Genomic DNA, 15,967 nt, shown 5'->3' with positions numbered 1-15,967 from the left:
TCCAGGGATTTTGCAACCTGGAGTTGGCCACCTTACCCAGAGGCCCCAGGTTCTGAGTTCTTGCTCAGGGAAAGCGTGAAGTCCGTATTAAATAACCCAGCTTTGTGGCTGGGGATTTGTCACAATCTGTGCTTCACCTGAGAAATCTATCAAAAAGGCTGTGGAAGTATTTGGGGCAGTGTCAAGACTCAAAACATTCAGAATGCGTGATGCTTCCCTTTGGAGGTTTTGCCGTCTATTCCCACTGCTGCTGTATCTCTGCAGAAAGAGCACGGCCATTTTTTTAATCAAGTGAGCTCCTCCAGTTTCTCCTCTGTTTTTCAACGTTTGGAACGAGAAAGCTGGCTTTTGTGCCTGTCAGACCCATTCGGGGTGCACCTTTTTGTATGCTGGGTGTTCGTATGTCTGGTGTTCCTTTTCCTTTCTTTCTTTAAGCATTCACACGGGGGAGGAAGGAGAGCAAAATCCACCTCCTGGATCCTCCCCCATTGTGTGCGGTGATGCCTCAGCCTCAAAACCCACCGGCCCCTTCATATTCAGGCTTTTGTGACTGAAATGTGGCCTTCTTGCTAATGAAAGGCATTACATATGGCTAGAGACTGTATGGGGTGGGATAACATTAGCAAAGATCCAGCAACCTCGAGTGGGGTAGGAAGCAATGCTGGAAATGGAAGGGCGTGGAGTGACTTCACCCAATGCATCCAAGCCTTGCGGACCAAGCATGGGAAAACCTGTGGTAAGAATGGAAAAGGCCAGACTAATGCTTTGCTCTCAGCTCTCTGTGTGAGGTGAGATCGGAATGAAGTTCACTCTCATGAGCTCCCATCCCAGATCTCTACTTCAACTCAGGGAGACGATAGCGAGTGAACTGATTAGGCAAATTTATGGTGGACATATATTGATTATTATTGGCCAGAATAGCTACAAGAAATCAATGGGCTAGATTCCACAGATTTACTCCCCTACTAGTAGTACTTTCTGCCAACAGAAGGGGTCTCTGTATCTTTAGGATCAAACCTACTCCTTGCAAGACAGTATGCCTCTGAAGTCTTGGTTCTGGAGAGGGGAGAAGGCCTTGTAAACACCTTCATGTACACCTTGTGAATACCTCTTTGTTTTGGTGAGGTTTGTGTGTGTCAGTTGTTGAAGTATAATAATGTCTTGTGTACAGAGAAGGAGCAGGATCCTGCAATGGGCAGTGATCTCGAGCTGGAGAGGCTTGTGTGTATTGAGTAGGCTGACCAGACATCCCGCTTTTGGCGGGACAGTCCCGCCTTAAAACAATTTGTCCCGCGGGTTTTTTCAAGTGTCCCGATTTTTGGAAGGCTGCCGCACTGCCTTCTGGGGCGCAAGGCAGTGCGGCAGCCTCCCCCGCGCGCCGAGGCGCATGGCCTTCTGGGCTACTCCCGCTTCCTCGCCTCTGTCAAATGAGTGGGAAACGGGAGTTCCATGTGAAGGCAGTGCCTCACTCAAGCGGCTGTAAAAGCTGCCACAAGCTTCTACACCACCTGTCCTCAGCTTCACAAAGGTGACCATCTGGTCACCTTAGTATTGAGATGTGGGTGGGGTACCTTCTTTCCAAGGGACTTCTCGTCTGTCTGCAGAGTGCGGTTGTAAGGGTTTTCTTCTGTCAAGGTCTGCTTTCCTTTAACATCCTAATGCGATGTGAGCTGCTTGTTGTCGGTAATTGTCCCAAGCATCTATGGACTCCAATCCTCTATATCCTGTTTCTTAACTGTTCGAGGTATAATGATATTAGAACCGATCTGGGAGCTTTACTACCTCTAGAATTTATGTTTTTTCTCAGACAAACTAAAAATGTCTAAGCTATTGAGCAATGTAGAAATTTCAGAAGCAGTTGCCACATTTTTAATCCGTGTTCTACGTGATGTGTAACAATGATCCTGTTATTGTACTTGGAATGTATGGTACTTCTGGTTTTATGCCTCATAAAGGTATTTGGATTGGATTGGATTGGGTTTTCTTCTGGAACAGTCCAGAACCTTCCCTCAGCTAGGGAGGCAGCTTATTTTTTTCTATCCAGTCTCTTCATTCCTAAATAAAGCTCTCGTTACTCTTTAATGTGTTCAGTGTCCTGACTGCTGCAGAGGCGCTCTTGCTGACACAAATTTAGTTGAAAGCAACTGAAAAATAAGGACTTTTTTTTGCTTATTTTATGAAGCTAAGTTAGTTCTAGGGCAGTGATGGCGAACCTTTTCGAGACCGAGTGCCCAAATTGCAACCCGAAACCCACTTATTTATTGCAAAGTGCCAACACAGCAATTTAACCTGAATACTGAGGTTTTAGTTTAGAAAAAACGGTTGGCTCCAAGGTGCATGTTACTCGGGAGTAAGCTTGGTAAAGCAACTGTGCAATGCTTCGAATGGGTGAATCACGACCCTAGGAGGGTTTACTCAGAAGCAAGCCCCATTTCCAGCAACCAAGCTTACTCCCTGGTAATGGATCATGCCCAGGCCAGCCTAGATGTGTGTGTGTATGGGGGGGGGGGTGATTTTCTGTTCCCCCAATGACGAACTCTGTGCATGTGTGCCCACAGAAAGGGCTCTGAGTGCCACCTCTGGCACCCGTGCCATAGGTTCGCCACCACTGTTCTAGGGTGTTCCTGTAAGAGAGAATGAGGGTTATTTTTTTTCCTAAGTGGCTTGTCTTCTAACAAGTAACGAGGAACAACTTTTGTTTAATCCATGGCAAATCACTTACATTGAAGTTTAACAATGTGCACATTTATTTAAATGTAATTAAATAATTACTTTTATTTTTTTCCCCATCTATGTCCTGTCCTCCCTCTGGCAGGCTGAGCTCAGGGGGCCTTCCAATGACAATTTACAATAAATACCAAGTTAATATGTTGAATTTAAAATGACCTAATAGTTTAACCCAGTGGTTCTCAACCTGGGGGTCGTGGCCCCTTTGGGGATAGAATGACCCTTTCACAGGGGTCGCCTAAGACCATCGGAAAACGGTCTTTTTATATTTTATATATACCCATTTCAGGGTTGGGGGTCACCACAACATGAGGAACTGTATTAAAGGGTCACGGCATTAGGAAGAGTGAGAACCACTGGTTTAAGCTAATCGGATGGCATCCTATCTAAGGCCAATTACGCACAATGTGCTTGGTGCATAGTGGGAGGCAATGTCTGTCGCAGTGGTGCGGCAGGAGGGTGGGGGCGGGTGGAAAGGGAAGGGGCTGGTAGCGTTCTTGTGGTACCCCTGGGATGTGCTCATGGCACCCCATGGTGCAACAGAACCACAGTTGGGAATCGCTGGTAGTGCTTTAGAGTGTTGGGCCAGGATCTGAGACACACAACCTTGAATCCCCGTTCTGTTGTGGAAGCTCACTGGGTGATTTTGGGCCAGCCACAGGCTCTCAGCCTCCCCTACCTCACAGGGCTGTTGTGAGGCTCAAATGAAAGAGCGGAGAATGCTTTGGGTCCCCTGGCGGAGACAAGTGGACCATAAATGCAGCAAATGAATTACTGGAGTAATCGATTCATAAGATATGACGAACAATCGGTGCATTCTTCAATCTGTTGACGGTCCTAATTTTTGCCCTTGGTGTTGCTTTTAGAAGTCCAGCTCCTTCACGGCCAGAGACGACCCAGACAAACAGCGTGCCAGACAAGCAGGAAGTTAAAGTGTCTCGCGTGAGGAAACTGACAAGGCAGTACAGCTTGTAAGTTGCATTTTGTATGGTGGTATTGCTCCAAATGTGCTTTCCAAGAACTGTCCATGAGACACCGTGTGGTGCCAACTGGACAAAATTATAGTCTCTGTCTGAAACACTGCAGTCAGGAAGGAGCTGTGGCTCACTGGCAGTATTGTGAGAAAGAGAGAAAAATTTCTCTCTGTCAACATTTTCTACCCCATGCATAATTTTATAGACTTCAATCATATCCCCCCTCAGACGTCTAATGAGGAAGTGAGGAAGAGGAAGGTGAATCTTGTGTATTAAAGGCAACAGAAAAACCATCGGTTCCTTTGGTTGTGTATCAAGGCTTTTCGGATTATTCATGCTATACCATTCACTTGTAACCAAAGGTCATTACAATGTAGGACCCCATTAATTAAAATATACAAATATAAAACCATATACAACCATAAAACAATATGCAAAGCAGCTGTAAAACCCTGTGAACTATCTGACCTGGGTGCTAAGTTATTAAACAAATTTATATATTAGTAATTTTTTATAGGTGGACATACCTTTTTCCTGGCTCTATAACAGTTCCTAAATCAGCCTCCTAATAGGACTGTTCTTTTTTCATTTCTGAAGAGTCCTCATAGATCGGGGAACTTACGTAATTATAAACATTGCTGTTGCATATATTGTTGCTTATTTGGAACAATCAGTTTCGAGTCCAGCAGCACCATAGAAACCAACACAGTTTTCAGGGAATGAACTTACAACAGCCAAAACTGCCTTTATTATATGCAAATGGGGTTTTGACTCTCAAAAGCTCATACCCTCCCCTCCCCATTCTTGTTGGTCTCTAAGGCACCACTGGACTAGGATTTAGCTGTCCCAGGAATGAGATGTTCATTCTTGAGAGAGCTCAGCAGACCTGTGGGCCTATATAGCAGGCAGGGATGTAGGAGTGGTCCTTTGCCCCCCCCCCCCCCCAAAAAAAAAACAGGAGGATTTGAGTTAATGGAGCTTGAATCTTGGATTGAATTGCTTAAGGCTCCTCCTCCAACTAGTGTCCTGATACCACAGGAAGTAGGGATTCTATCCAAGATTTTCAAGGCTGCATGGAAATATTATGGATGGGGGAAGATGCTGTAATCCCTGCCAGCCCATCAACTCATAAGCAACTACCTTTACCTGCTACTTCATATGGCAAGGCGAGGGATTTCTTTCATAAGCACAGCCAATACTCCTTGCCTGCTATTCAGACCTGGCTGGTTAAAGCGCAGGCAAGTGAGATTCTCTGCATCAAGAAATTCCTTTTGTACATATTTACTGCTTCTGAACATAATAGCTTAATCTAACAATTGTTTTAAGTCTGTTGTAGGTAGCGCCAATTCTTTCTGAAGCCAAAACCCAAAATTGTTGTTGTTGTTGTGGTTGTTATTAATGTTACTGTTATTATTGTTAACAACAGAGAAGGGCAACAAGGATGATTGAGGGACTGGAGCACCTTCCCTATGAGGAGAGGCTGCAGCGTTTGGGACTCTTTAGTTTGGAGAGGAGACGTCTAAGGGGGGATATGATTGAAGTCTATAAAATTATGCATGGGGTAGAAAATGTTGACAGAGAGAAATTTTTCTCTCTTTCTCACAATACTAGAACCAGGGGGCATCCATTGAAAATGCTGGGGGGAAGAGTTAGGACTCATAAAAGGAAACACTCTCACGCAACGCAAGTGATTGGTGTTTGGAATTATGCTGCCACAGGAGGTGGTGGATGGCCACCTAACCTGGATAGCTTTAAAAGGGGCTTGGACAGATTTATGGAGGAGAAGTCGATCTATGGCTACCAATCTTGATCCTCCTTGATCTGAGATTGCAAATGCCTTAGCAGACCAGGTGCTCAGGAGCAGCAGCAGCAGCAGCAGAAGGCCATTGCTTTCACATCCTGCATGTGAGCTCCCAAAGGGACCTGGTGGGCCACTGCGAGTAGCAGAATGCTGGACTAGATGGACTCTGGTCTGATCCAGCAGGCTAGTTCTTATGTTCTTATGTTCTTAACAACAGCAATAATAAAGAGGAATCAATACTACCACAGTAGGAAAAATGCACAAAATCTGTCAGGAACATCAGTTTGAACAAGGAAGCCCCAATATTTATTCATTCATTTGATGGAAGTCTGAGCTCATAAGGGGAAAGGCAGTGTTTTGTTGCTGCTGTTATTAACAACAACTTTTATATGCTGCCCTTCCCCTTACAAGCTCAGGTTTCTATCAAACAAACAAACAAACTAACTAATATTGCCACAGACTGTTTTTGCCTGAGGCAAAGATTCTTCAACGGATTTGGGTGCTCAAAAACACTCAGGGAGGCAGGATATCTTGACAAATGTACGTTAGAAAGTCCACAATGTATATAAAGACAACAGTCTCTCACAGTCCTCATAGTTGCTGGGGGGCTTCCTCCATCAATGGCCGCTCCTCTGCACATGCTTCAATAGAACTGAATGCCACGGGGCTGCTGAAACACTGATGCTATAGGACAGTGGTGGCGAACCTATGGCACGGGTGCCAGAGGTGGCACTCAGAGCCCTCTCATTGGGCACGCACAAACAGAGTCCTCCCCCCCCCCACACACATCTAGGCTGGCCTGGGCCACTGGGCTCGATTATTAGCATCAAACCTAAGACCTAGTTTTGGGGAAGCAGCGTAGCTAACCCTGTTAAGCGCTGTTAAAACCCCGCTGATTTGCATGCAAAGAACTAAAGCGTGATCCTTTACTTGGTAGTAAGCTTGGTTGCTGGCAATGGGGTTTACTTCTGAGTAAACCCTCTTAGGGTCATGATTCACCAGTTGGAAGAGTTGCATGGTTGCTTCAAAGAAAAACCACTGACTACCGCCAAGCTTACTCCCGAGTAACGCACGCCTCGGAGCCAACCATTTTTTCTAAACTAAAACCTCAGTATTCAGGTTAAATTGCCGTGTAGGCACTTTGCGATAAATAAGTGAGTTTTGGGTTGCAATTTGGGCACTCGGTCTCGAAAAGGTTCGCCATCACTGCTATAGGATGTGATATTTTACCACAAGATCTTATTCTCAGAAAAGGAAACGGGGAGGGAGATCTTTAGAAATAATCAAAGGCAATTTAATGTCTGAGGATGCCAGGCTGTAGCAGGGCAGAAGGTGGCAACACAAGCGCTCCATGTTGCTGAGTTGTCTAGGGCCTTTTATACAGACAGTATTTACCCCAAGGCTGTTTGCCCCAGTGGTGGATTCTGCACAACATAAATATAACGTCTTTAGGATGTTATAAAAAGATCTGTTTGGGGGTTTTGTGTTCCCGCAGCACAGGAAACACAAGTGTTGTCAGCCAAAATGGATCTCCCCCCCCCGCCTTCTGCACTGAGTTCTTGTCAATTTCATAGGGGTGCCTGCTATTTGGTGTGCTGCAGCAGATTCTCCGTGAAGATTCCTGACAGATGTTTCTTTTGCCTGCAGCTCACCTGTTTGCTATTCCACTGTCAAAAGTAGTTGAATAAAGTTTCTGGATCCTAGTGATCCTGTGCACATGTCTTTTTTTCTTTTGTTTTGTTTTGTTTGGAGGGGGCTATCTGTGAAGCTATGGCAATGCAAATATACGCATATTGCAGCTTCTCTAGTTGTGCTGCCATAGCTTCTCAGATAGCCCCCTCAAAAAAGGAAGAAAAACACACACACGCACGGGATCACTAGGCTAAACAAACTTTATTCATTTACCTTTGACAGAGAAACAGCAAACAGATGAGCTGCAGGCAGAGGAAACTTCTGTGGGAGATTTTCCAGCAGCCCACAAAACGGCTGGTACAAGTAGCTGAAATGACAATAAGGGGTTTGGGTGGGTGAAATGAAGTGTTTTCTGTTTGCTGGCTTTCACTCAGCAGGCAGGAATTGTCCTCAACCTGGGTTGCAGGGTTTTGAAAAACCCAGATCAGGAGAAATAGGACGGGCTGAACTCATTTTGGAGAAGGCAGCTGTGTGAAATCCTTCCCCAGAATGCTTTATACCACATCCTAAAGATGTTATACAGATTTATTTATTTATAGTCCATAGACTCCATACAATTTAAATAAATGGATAACAGATAAACAGATAAACAAGTCATTTTATGTGGAATTTAAAACAGCGGAAAACAGTACTATTATCATTACCAGAGCCCTTCGGGGATAGGGTGGTATAGCAAACTAAACAATAAATTGTTTTTGCCTGAGCAGTAGTGGCGTAGGAGGTTAAGAGCTCGTGTATCTAATCTGGAGGAACCGGGTTTGATTCTCCGCTGTGCCGCCTGAGCTGTGGAGGCTTCTCTGGGGAATTCAGATTAGCCTGTACACTCCCACACATGCCAGCTGGGTGACCTTGGGCTAGTCACAGCTTCTCGGAGCTCTCTCAGGCCCACCACCCTCATAGGGTGTTTGTTGTGAGGGGGGAAGGGCAAGGAGATTGTAAGCCCCTTTGAGTCTCCTACAGGAGAGAAAGGGGGGATATTAATCCAAATTCTTCTTCTTCTTCTTCTTCTTCTTCTTCTTCTTCTTCTTCTTCTTCTTCTTCTCCTTCTTCTTCTTCTTCATAAATAAATAAATAAATAAATATGATACAAAATTATAACTTCGTTATCTTAGCTGATCTGATTCTTGAGGCTTGAGATAAAAACTTTGCAACATCTAAAGTTAATTTTGTAAAAATCTGTCCTCAAGTATAGATATTATATTTGTGCAGTGCGGAACCCACCAGCGAGACCTCCCAGCATTTTTTGGTTTGCATCCAAGGAAGTGCATGCTGAGTCCTCTGAGCCGAGCTGCCATTTTGCCTGCCCCCGGCTTCCAGGTGGTCTCTGTAACTTCAATTTCAGGAGACTGCCTGCTGTATTTTTGGGGGGTGGTGGTAGGTGGTGCTGTTTCAACATTCTGCAATATACCCAGGGTGCAGTGGTGGGATCCAAAAATTTTAGTAACAGGTTCCCATGGTGGTGGGTTTCAAACAGTGGCGTAGCGCCAATGGGGATGGGCGGGGCACTACGGGGGCGTGGCCGGGCATTCCGGGGGCGGGGCATTAATAATATCTCTGTTACTGTAAAAAACTCTTACTGTAAAAAAAAGTTCCTAATTTCCAGCTGGTATCTTTCTGTCCATAATTTAAACTCATTCTAGCAAGTCCTATCGTCTACTGCCAACAGAAACAACTACTTCTCCTCTAATTGACTGCCTGTCAAATACTTAATACTTTCAAATACTTAATTTTGTTTCTAGAAATCAAAAGAAGGAGACTTTCCTTAAACAAGGAACTTTACCATATTTCTAAAACATGTTTTTAAAACAGCCCAGCGGGGAGAATTATCCCGTTTTCTACCTTCGCTAACCAGCCACATAGGAAACAACAGGACTTGATGATTTTTGGACCTAATGGGATTTCTAACGGAAAAGCAGACCCAATTGGTAACCCCCTCTCGGCACACACAAATAATTAGTAACCCACTCTCGGGAACCGGTGAGAACCTGCTGGATCCCACCTCTGCCACGGTGTTTAATTTTTAAAAAGAAGCCCCATTCATCCCCCGAAAGGGCCAAACGAGGAGCGGGTGGGGGAGGGTGGAGAGGATTGGAAAATTCAAAGCAAACAAAACAAACCAGTAGTCTACTTTGCTTTTCTTGTGCAATCAGGAAAAAGTTGTACTTTGCCCATTACTCAGAAACCGCAGGAATTATCTGAGGTATGGTAAGTTCAGGAGGGGGGGAAATGGGTGCACAACCAAGTATCTGACCCAAAGGGAATGTCTGCTCACTGCCCAGTGGACCACAAGTGTGTAAATGGTCTAGGTCAGTGATGGCGAACCTTTTCGAGACTGAGTGCCCAAATTGCAACCCAAAACCCACTTATTTATCGCAAAGTGCCAACCTGGCAATTTAACCTGAATGCTGAGGTTTTAGTTTAGAAAAAACGGTTGGCTCCGAGGCGCACGTTACTCGGGAGTAAGCTTGGTGAAGCAACCGTGCAATGCTTCAAATGGGTGAATCACGACCCTAGGAGGGTTTACTCAGAAGCAAGCTCCATTGCCAGCAACCAAGCTTACTCGCAGGTAAAGAATCATGCGCAGGCTAACCTAGATGTGTGTTTGGGGGGGTGATTTTCCACCCCCCCCCGATGAACTCTGTGCACGTGTGCCCACAGAAAGGGCTCTGAGTGCCACCTCTGGCACCTGTGCCATAGGTTCGCCACCGCTGGCCTAGGTTTAGAGAGATCATTAAGTTAACAGTGGAAGCTGAAATCAAATGAGAATGGGAACTGATGATTTTCAGGAGTTTTGACCGTCAAAAACTAAAATCCTGTTGATTTTAGAGGTACTTGACTCAAACCTGGCCGTTCTACAGCAGATCAACATGAAACTATCTCTCAGCGGAAGAAATCAAGGGAATTTTATTTTCCCAAGACAATGGGGCAAATTTCTGGTGTTCCAGCTTGCCGCCATCATGCGCAGCCACAGTGCTTATGAAAGGGGATTACAGTTCCAACTTGCTGCTGTGATTTCCAAGCGGCCGAGAGTCCATGCTGAGTTGGCAGGAGGCAGGAAAAAAATTCCACTTCCGTCCAAATGAGGACAGGAACAGATTTACCTAGCAAGACTAGGGGAGAAAGCCAAGTTACCCACTGCTGAGTCTGAAGAGGAAAGACTTAGAGAACATCAACAGCCTTCATCCAAAATAAAGATTAACTATGTCAAGAACCCAAACCTGCCCTTTTACATTAACGAAGAGCCCAATTAATACCCAGTCATTGGGGTTTCTCGTAAGCCAGGAAAGAATGTGCCATATAACATTGTGTGCTGACGATTTTTTTGTTTGGTTTGGGGGGGGGGGGGGCATAAGAACAAGTTATCTGGAAGACAGTATTAGCACAACTAGGAAAGCCACATGGGCAGTCTTCTCCAAGCCCCACTGCGATCCACCTGCCATAGCTGTGGCTTCTGTGTGTTGTATATTTGCCACTCGCCCTCCGTCCTAGCAAGTGTTCTTGAGGAAACTGATACAATCCAAGGTCTTTATTGGCATCTAGGCTATAAAATATTACATAATATATATAAAATATTAAAATATACAGATATTTAAAATACTAGAGTCCATCATACAATACAATACTGCATAGAGTTTTTAAAAAAAGAGTTAATGCAGTCATTAAAAGGACCAGAATAAAAATTAGCACCCTTTCTTTGGAAGATGGAGCTTAATGGCTTCCTGCTACACCCTTGCACATTTCTAAGATGCGGCTATTTATTTATTTTATTTATTTATTTATTCAGTTTATATACCGCCCTCCCCCGGAAGGCTCAGGGCGGTTCACAACAGAAATACAAACAATAAACCATAATAATTCCGTACTTATAGTACTGGTCCTCAATTTAAAAGCAGCGCTCAAATTTTAACCTTTCCATTAAGTACAGTAAAATGTAGATAAAAATACAAATGGCATCCCGTAATTTAAAATTCCCCCAAAGGAGGGACAACAGGGGCCTCAATGTTGAAAGGGGTGCACATATCAGCGGCTGGCATCCCCAAAAGCCCGGCGGAACAGCTCAGTCTTGCAGGCCCTGCGGAACTCCTTAAGGTCCCGCAGGGCCCGGACAGCTGGAGGGAGAGCGTTCCACCAGGCAGGGGGCCAGGGCCATAAAAGCCCTGGCCCGGGTGGAAGCCAGCCGCATCATGGAAGGGCCAGGGACCTCCAGCAAGTTGGCCTCTGCTGAGCGCAGGGGCCGAGTTGGGATGTATGGGGCCAGACGGTCCCGAAGTAGGGAGGTCAGCTTGGAACTATCAGAAAACTCGGCCCTCTGTCTTAAAATGGGGTTTATATACTTCGCTCTAACTTCATCTAGAACCTGCAGAAAATTTGCAGAGGAAACTGACCATGACATTCAGATGCGAGAAAGGCAAACGGTTTTAAGACAAACACAACAGTCAGCTAAGACAGACCACCAGATAACCAAAGATAAGTTGAGTGATCCTTCTGGCTTCCCTTGTGGTGAGGGAGGCGCATGTTGAAATTGGAACATTCAAACTATGAACCGGTTTGGCAATCCAGTCTCCAATATAACCTGCAAGTGAAGCCTTTTGAATTCTGATTCATATTCCTAGTGCAGGGGTGGCCACCCTATGGTACTCCAGACGTTCATGGACTACAATTCCCAACAGCCCCTGCCAGCATGGCCATCACACCACAGGAAAGGCCAGGTGCAAGGACCCGGCCAGCGCCTGGTTCCCCCCCCCCCCCCCCGTAACCAAATGGCGTGTGCCCAGGGACATGGGGTACCCCATGTTGCCATGGGCGGTACGCCCCTGCTATGAGGTTGGGGAACATGCCCACAAGTCAGTCAAATATATACACGCATGTACACCAGTATCTGTATCTTTAAATAAATTCACCCAGGCTTTTATGAGTGAGTCTAAATTATTTAACATTTATCCCTCAAAAAATTACCCAAACATGGTACCCAAACATTGCCCAAATTATATGCCCATGTTATGACTAGCCATTTGGCATGATTCTTTACTGTGAGCCTGATATTGGGACTAATTAATTGTGGGTTTTTTTCATTATGTTTTGTGAGCCCAGGTTTGGGTTACTTTTTGAGTGATAAAAGTTGAATAATTTAGACTTACACATAAAAGCTTGGGTGAATTTATTTAAAGATACAGGTAGTGGGATATTGGGAGCCATTAAGGTTCATACATCCCTGTGTGTGTGTGTGTGTGGGTGGGTGGGTGGGGGTGTGGGTGTGGGTGTGGGTGTGGGTGTGATTTATTTGACTGGCCTCCAGGTGATAGCTGAAGATTTCCTGAGGTGACATCAGAGATCAGTCCCCTGGAAAAAATGATTGCTTCAGAAGGTGGTCTCTATGGCATGATACCCCATTGAAGTCCGTCCCCTCCCCCAAACCCTTCTCAGAATCTATCCCCAAAATCTCCAGCTATTTCCCAACAGGAGCTGGTACCTCAGTCTGTGGCCGGTACCCAAACATCACTGCTTTGTATCATTAGTGGATGTGTTTACTTGAATGGAATGCCTCTTTAACCTTGTGAGTGGTGTCTATTAAGCAACATCCCCTGTTCCCTGGCAAGCACAGCTCTGTATGAGCACCAGTAGATTCCTGCAGCCACTGCCAACTGCATGGCCACCACACCACCGTGTTTTCCATCTGGACCAGGGGCTTCCTTCTCTGCATGCATGGATGCTGCTGGACCCACGCTCAGAGGTGGGATCCAGTAGGTTCTCACAGGTTCCCGAGAGTAGGTTACTAATTATTTGTGTGTGTTGAGAGGGGGTGACTAATTGGTGATTTTGCCACATGATTTTTGCCTTCGTTACGCCCCTCCTCTCAGCAGTAGCGCGCAGAACTTGAAGCAGTCTAGCAGGAGGTGCATCAAGCTATGCGTGGCAGCCCTCCTTCCTCCAAGTACTGCTTGCATCTTCGCTTCCGGGCCTAAGGACCGGCGCAGCTGCTGCGCTCTGCTTGGTTACAGCCCCGCCCAGGAATGCCCTGCCCCTGGAATGCCCGGCCATGCCCTGTCGTGCCCCGCCCAGCCCCATTGGTGCTACACCACAGTTTGAGTCCCACCACCATGGGAACCTGTTACTAAAATTTTTGGATCCCACCACTGCCCACGCTCCATATTCTTGGAAAGTGACAGGGATGCAGGGTGCTCAAAAAGGATTTCCAAGATTATCTTACCTATCAAAAAGTCAGCGCTTTGAAAAGGATCTTAAATGTTGCAATGAGCCAAGCGTCATCTTCTTTTGACAAACACAGTGATGAAGATGACCTTCCTCCAGCATTGGCAGCAGCGGTCGGGGCATCACCACCGCCATCCTCCACGTCTCCTGGGTCGCAGAAAACATCTGGAGGACAGTTTTCATCATGTGCAAAGGTACAGAGAGACAATGAGCGGGACGGGTAAGGAAAGTTTTAACAGGCGGAGGTCAGCAACAACAACAGCTTAGATTGCTGCAACTCGCTCTATACGGGGCTCCCCTTTAGTCTGCTCTGGAAACTCCAACTGGTGCGAAATGCCTGAGGTGAGCCTGGAAAGGGTCGGGTATTAAATTTTGTCAAACGAAAATAAAATTTAAACAATAAAGTATATGCACTAGGCCAGACCTGGGCATTATACGGCCTGCGGGCCACATCCGGCCTGCCGGATGACCCTGACTGGCCCCCCTGCCTTGGTTGGAGTTTGCATGCCTTTGAAAGCCCCGCAGAAGCCGGCAACCAAGCCAGCTTCTGCGGGGCTTTCAAAAGCGCCAGTCGATGAAAAAAGTAGGTCAAGGGACTTAAGTCTCCCCACTTGCTTGATTGTCACAGTGGACAACTATGCAGGTAGGTTAAGCCTGTGATTCTTTGTGCCAAATAGTGTTGTATGCAGAACTGTTGCCACTGATTCCAAGTTGATCTGTGCACCTGTCTGTCACTTATCAGCCCCTCTTATGCAGAATTGAGTCCAGCCTTTTGGCCCGGCCCTCCACCATATTTTCTGTTTCTTATGCGGCCCCATGGAAAAAATAATTGCCCACCCCTGCATTAAATGGTTATTTTGTGACTGGATTGAGAGACCAAAGGGGAGTTGGGAGATCGTGGGGGTCTTTGCTTCTTGTTATCATTTGGGTGCTTTCCAGTGTGGGCATATTTAAGAGTTATACTTCATAGGTTGGTCCTTTAAATTAGACACGTTCATTTTGGAATCCAAAGTATTTAAAGATCATACAGCTCTTAAATGTTGTGCTTTAGAGCCCGACAGATGCGGGAAATATGTTTGCCCTGGAACCGGGGGACCTGCTGATGGACTTCACAGAAGCCACGCCAATGGTAAACGATTTCGTTTCGAAGCCTTGGAAGATAATGTTTGGATAATTTCTTAGGTCGTTTTTGGTGGAGGTCGGTACAGGGGTTGTACTTATAACATCTTCTAAAAGAATGTCTTTGACTTCACAGTTTTGTTAATCTGGTTTTCCTGTGTCTAATAATGGGCTAATGTTTGAACAGGTTTCTTATATTGGTGGGGGTAAATCTCTTTGCCTCGCCTAGGACTTCTCAAGAACGATCCCTTGGGGGAAACCTTTATAAAGGTCTGATGTCCTTTTAAAATGCTTCACGGTATTCTGTTTGTTTCATCACACAGTAGTGGTTGCCGATCTCAAGGCTTGAAGGTATCAGAGGCAAGAGCTGGATTCAGGGGCGTTTTTTGATATGTTTGTAAGAGAACTGGGCTAAAGCTCTTTAGCGTACTCTCCTAGGTTTTACAGTTGATTTTGGGTTCCCTTTGTTCTCCTTTTTCTCTTATTGACTATTGAGAACTTGAACATTTTTTAAAAATGTAAAGCAACTTTGATGTGGAGAAGAGGCCCAGGTTGCTCCCCATCTTCATTTCTCTGCTCCAAATCCTCCTTCCCAAGCTGTTTTCCAACACTGGAGTTCAAAACATCCAAATGTTCAAATGGAGCCAATGGTTGGGGGGAGGGGAGGCGTGACAGCAGTTGAGAGGCGCATGCAGAGTTCAAAAGCTGCAGCTGTTAAAAAGCACAGAGGGGCCCCCACCACCATTTTTCAACTAAAAATCTTCCCTTCTTTTGAAGCTTTGTGTATGTGTGTGCTAAACATCAGGGTTCTCTTGTGCCTTAAATCCAGTGAGCCCCGGGGGCTATTTCTTCATTCCTTTCAGCTCACTAAGATATGCATTGGCTTGAAGAAGAATGTTTACTCAGTCCATTTTATGTAACGTGGATCCTCTTTTAAAGCTCAAGATGAGCTTGGACGCCTCATTCTTGAATTTGAAGGAGCTCAAGGTTGCCAACTTAGGACTGGGGAATTCTGGAGATTTGGGAACAGTGCCTGAGTTGGGACTGCCTACACTCCATGGTTTACCACAGAGTCTGACTTCTGAAACTGCCGTTATCTTTAGGGCAGCTGATCTCTGCCCTAAAGCAGCAGTGGCGTAGGAGGTTAAGAGCTCGTGTATCTAATCTGGAGGAACCGGGTTTGATTCTCCGCTGTGCCGCCTGAGCTGTGGAGGCTTCTCTGGGGAATTCAGATTGGCCTGTACACTCCCACACACGCCAGCTGGGTGACCTTGGGCTAGTCACAGCTTCTCGGAGCTCTCTCAGCCCCACCTACCTCACAGGGTGTTTGTTGTGAGGGGGGAAGGGCAAGGAGATTGTCAGCCCCTTTGAGTCTCCTGCAGGAGAGAAAGGGGGAATATGAATCCAAATTCTTCTTCTTCTTCTCTGTAGACTGGTGATAAGA

General features: G+C 45.8%; 1 protein-coding gene across 6 annotated transcripts in view; it reads left to right on the top strand.

Moving 5' to 3' along the window:
* The window catches only part of EPB41L4B (erythrocyte membrane protein band 4.1 like 4B), a 176,723-nt gene that overhangs the window by 121,276 nt on the left and 39,480 nt on the right, over positions 1 to 15,967 (top strand). For 5 of the 6 annotated variants that reach the window (XM_048511185.1, XM_048511186.1, XM_048511188.1 and 2 more), the window contains exons 20-22: positions 3,594 to 3,698; positions 13,481 to 13,598; positions 14,456 to 14,533. In XM_048511185.1, coding sequence (XP_048367142.1) covers positions 3,594 to 3,698; positions 13,481 to 13,598; positions 14,456 to 14,533 — 301 coding nt within the window. Of the gene's footprint in view, positions 1 to 3,593; positions 3,699 to 13,480; positions 13,599 to 14,455; positions 14,534 to 15,967 lie in introns of those variants that run through there. The other variant, XM_048511190.1, reaches the window with a different exon arrangement.

The sequence above is a fragment of the Sphaerodactylus townsendi genome, linkage group LG11 (genome assembly GCF_021028975.2).
Source record: "Sphaerodactylus townsendi isolate TG3544 linkage group LG11, MPM_Stown_v2.3, whole genome shotgun sequence".
Taxonomy (NCBI): Eukaryota; Metazoa; Chordata; class Lepidosauria; order Squamata; family Sphaerodactylidae; genus Sphaerodactylus; species Sphaerodactylus townsendi.
The sequence above is the reverse complement of the archived record's forward strand: the minus strand, read 5'-3'. Positions and strand labels throughout refer to the sequence as shown.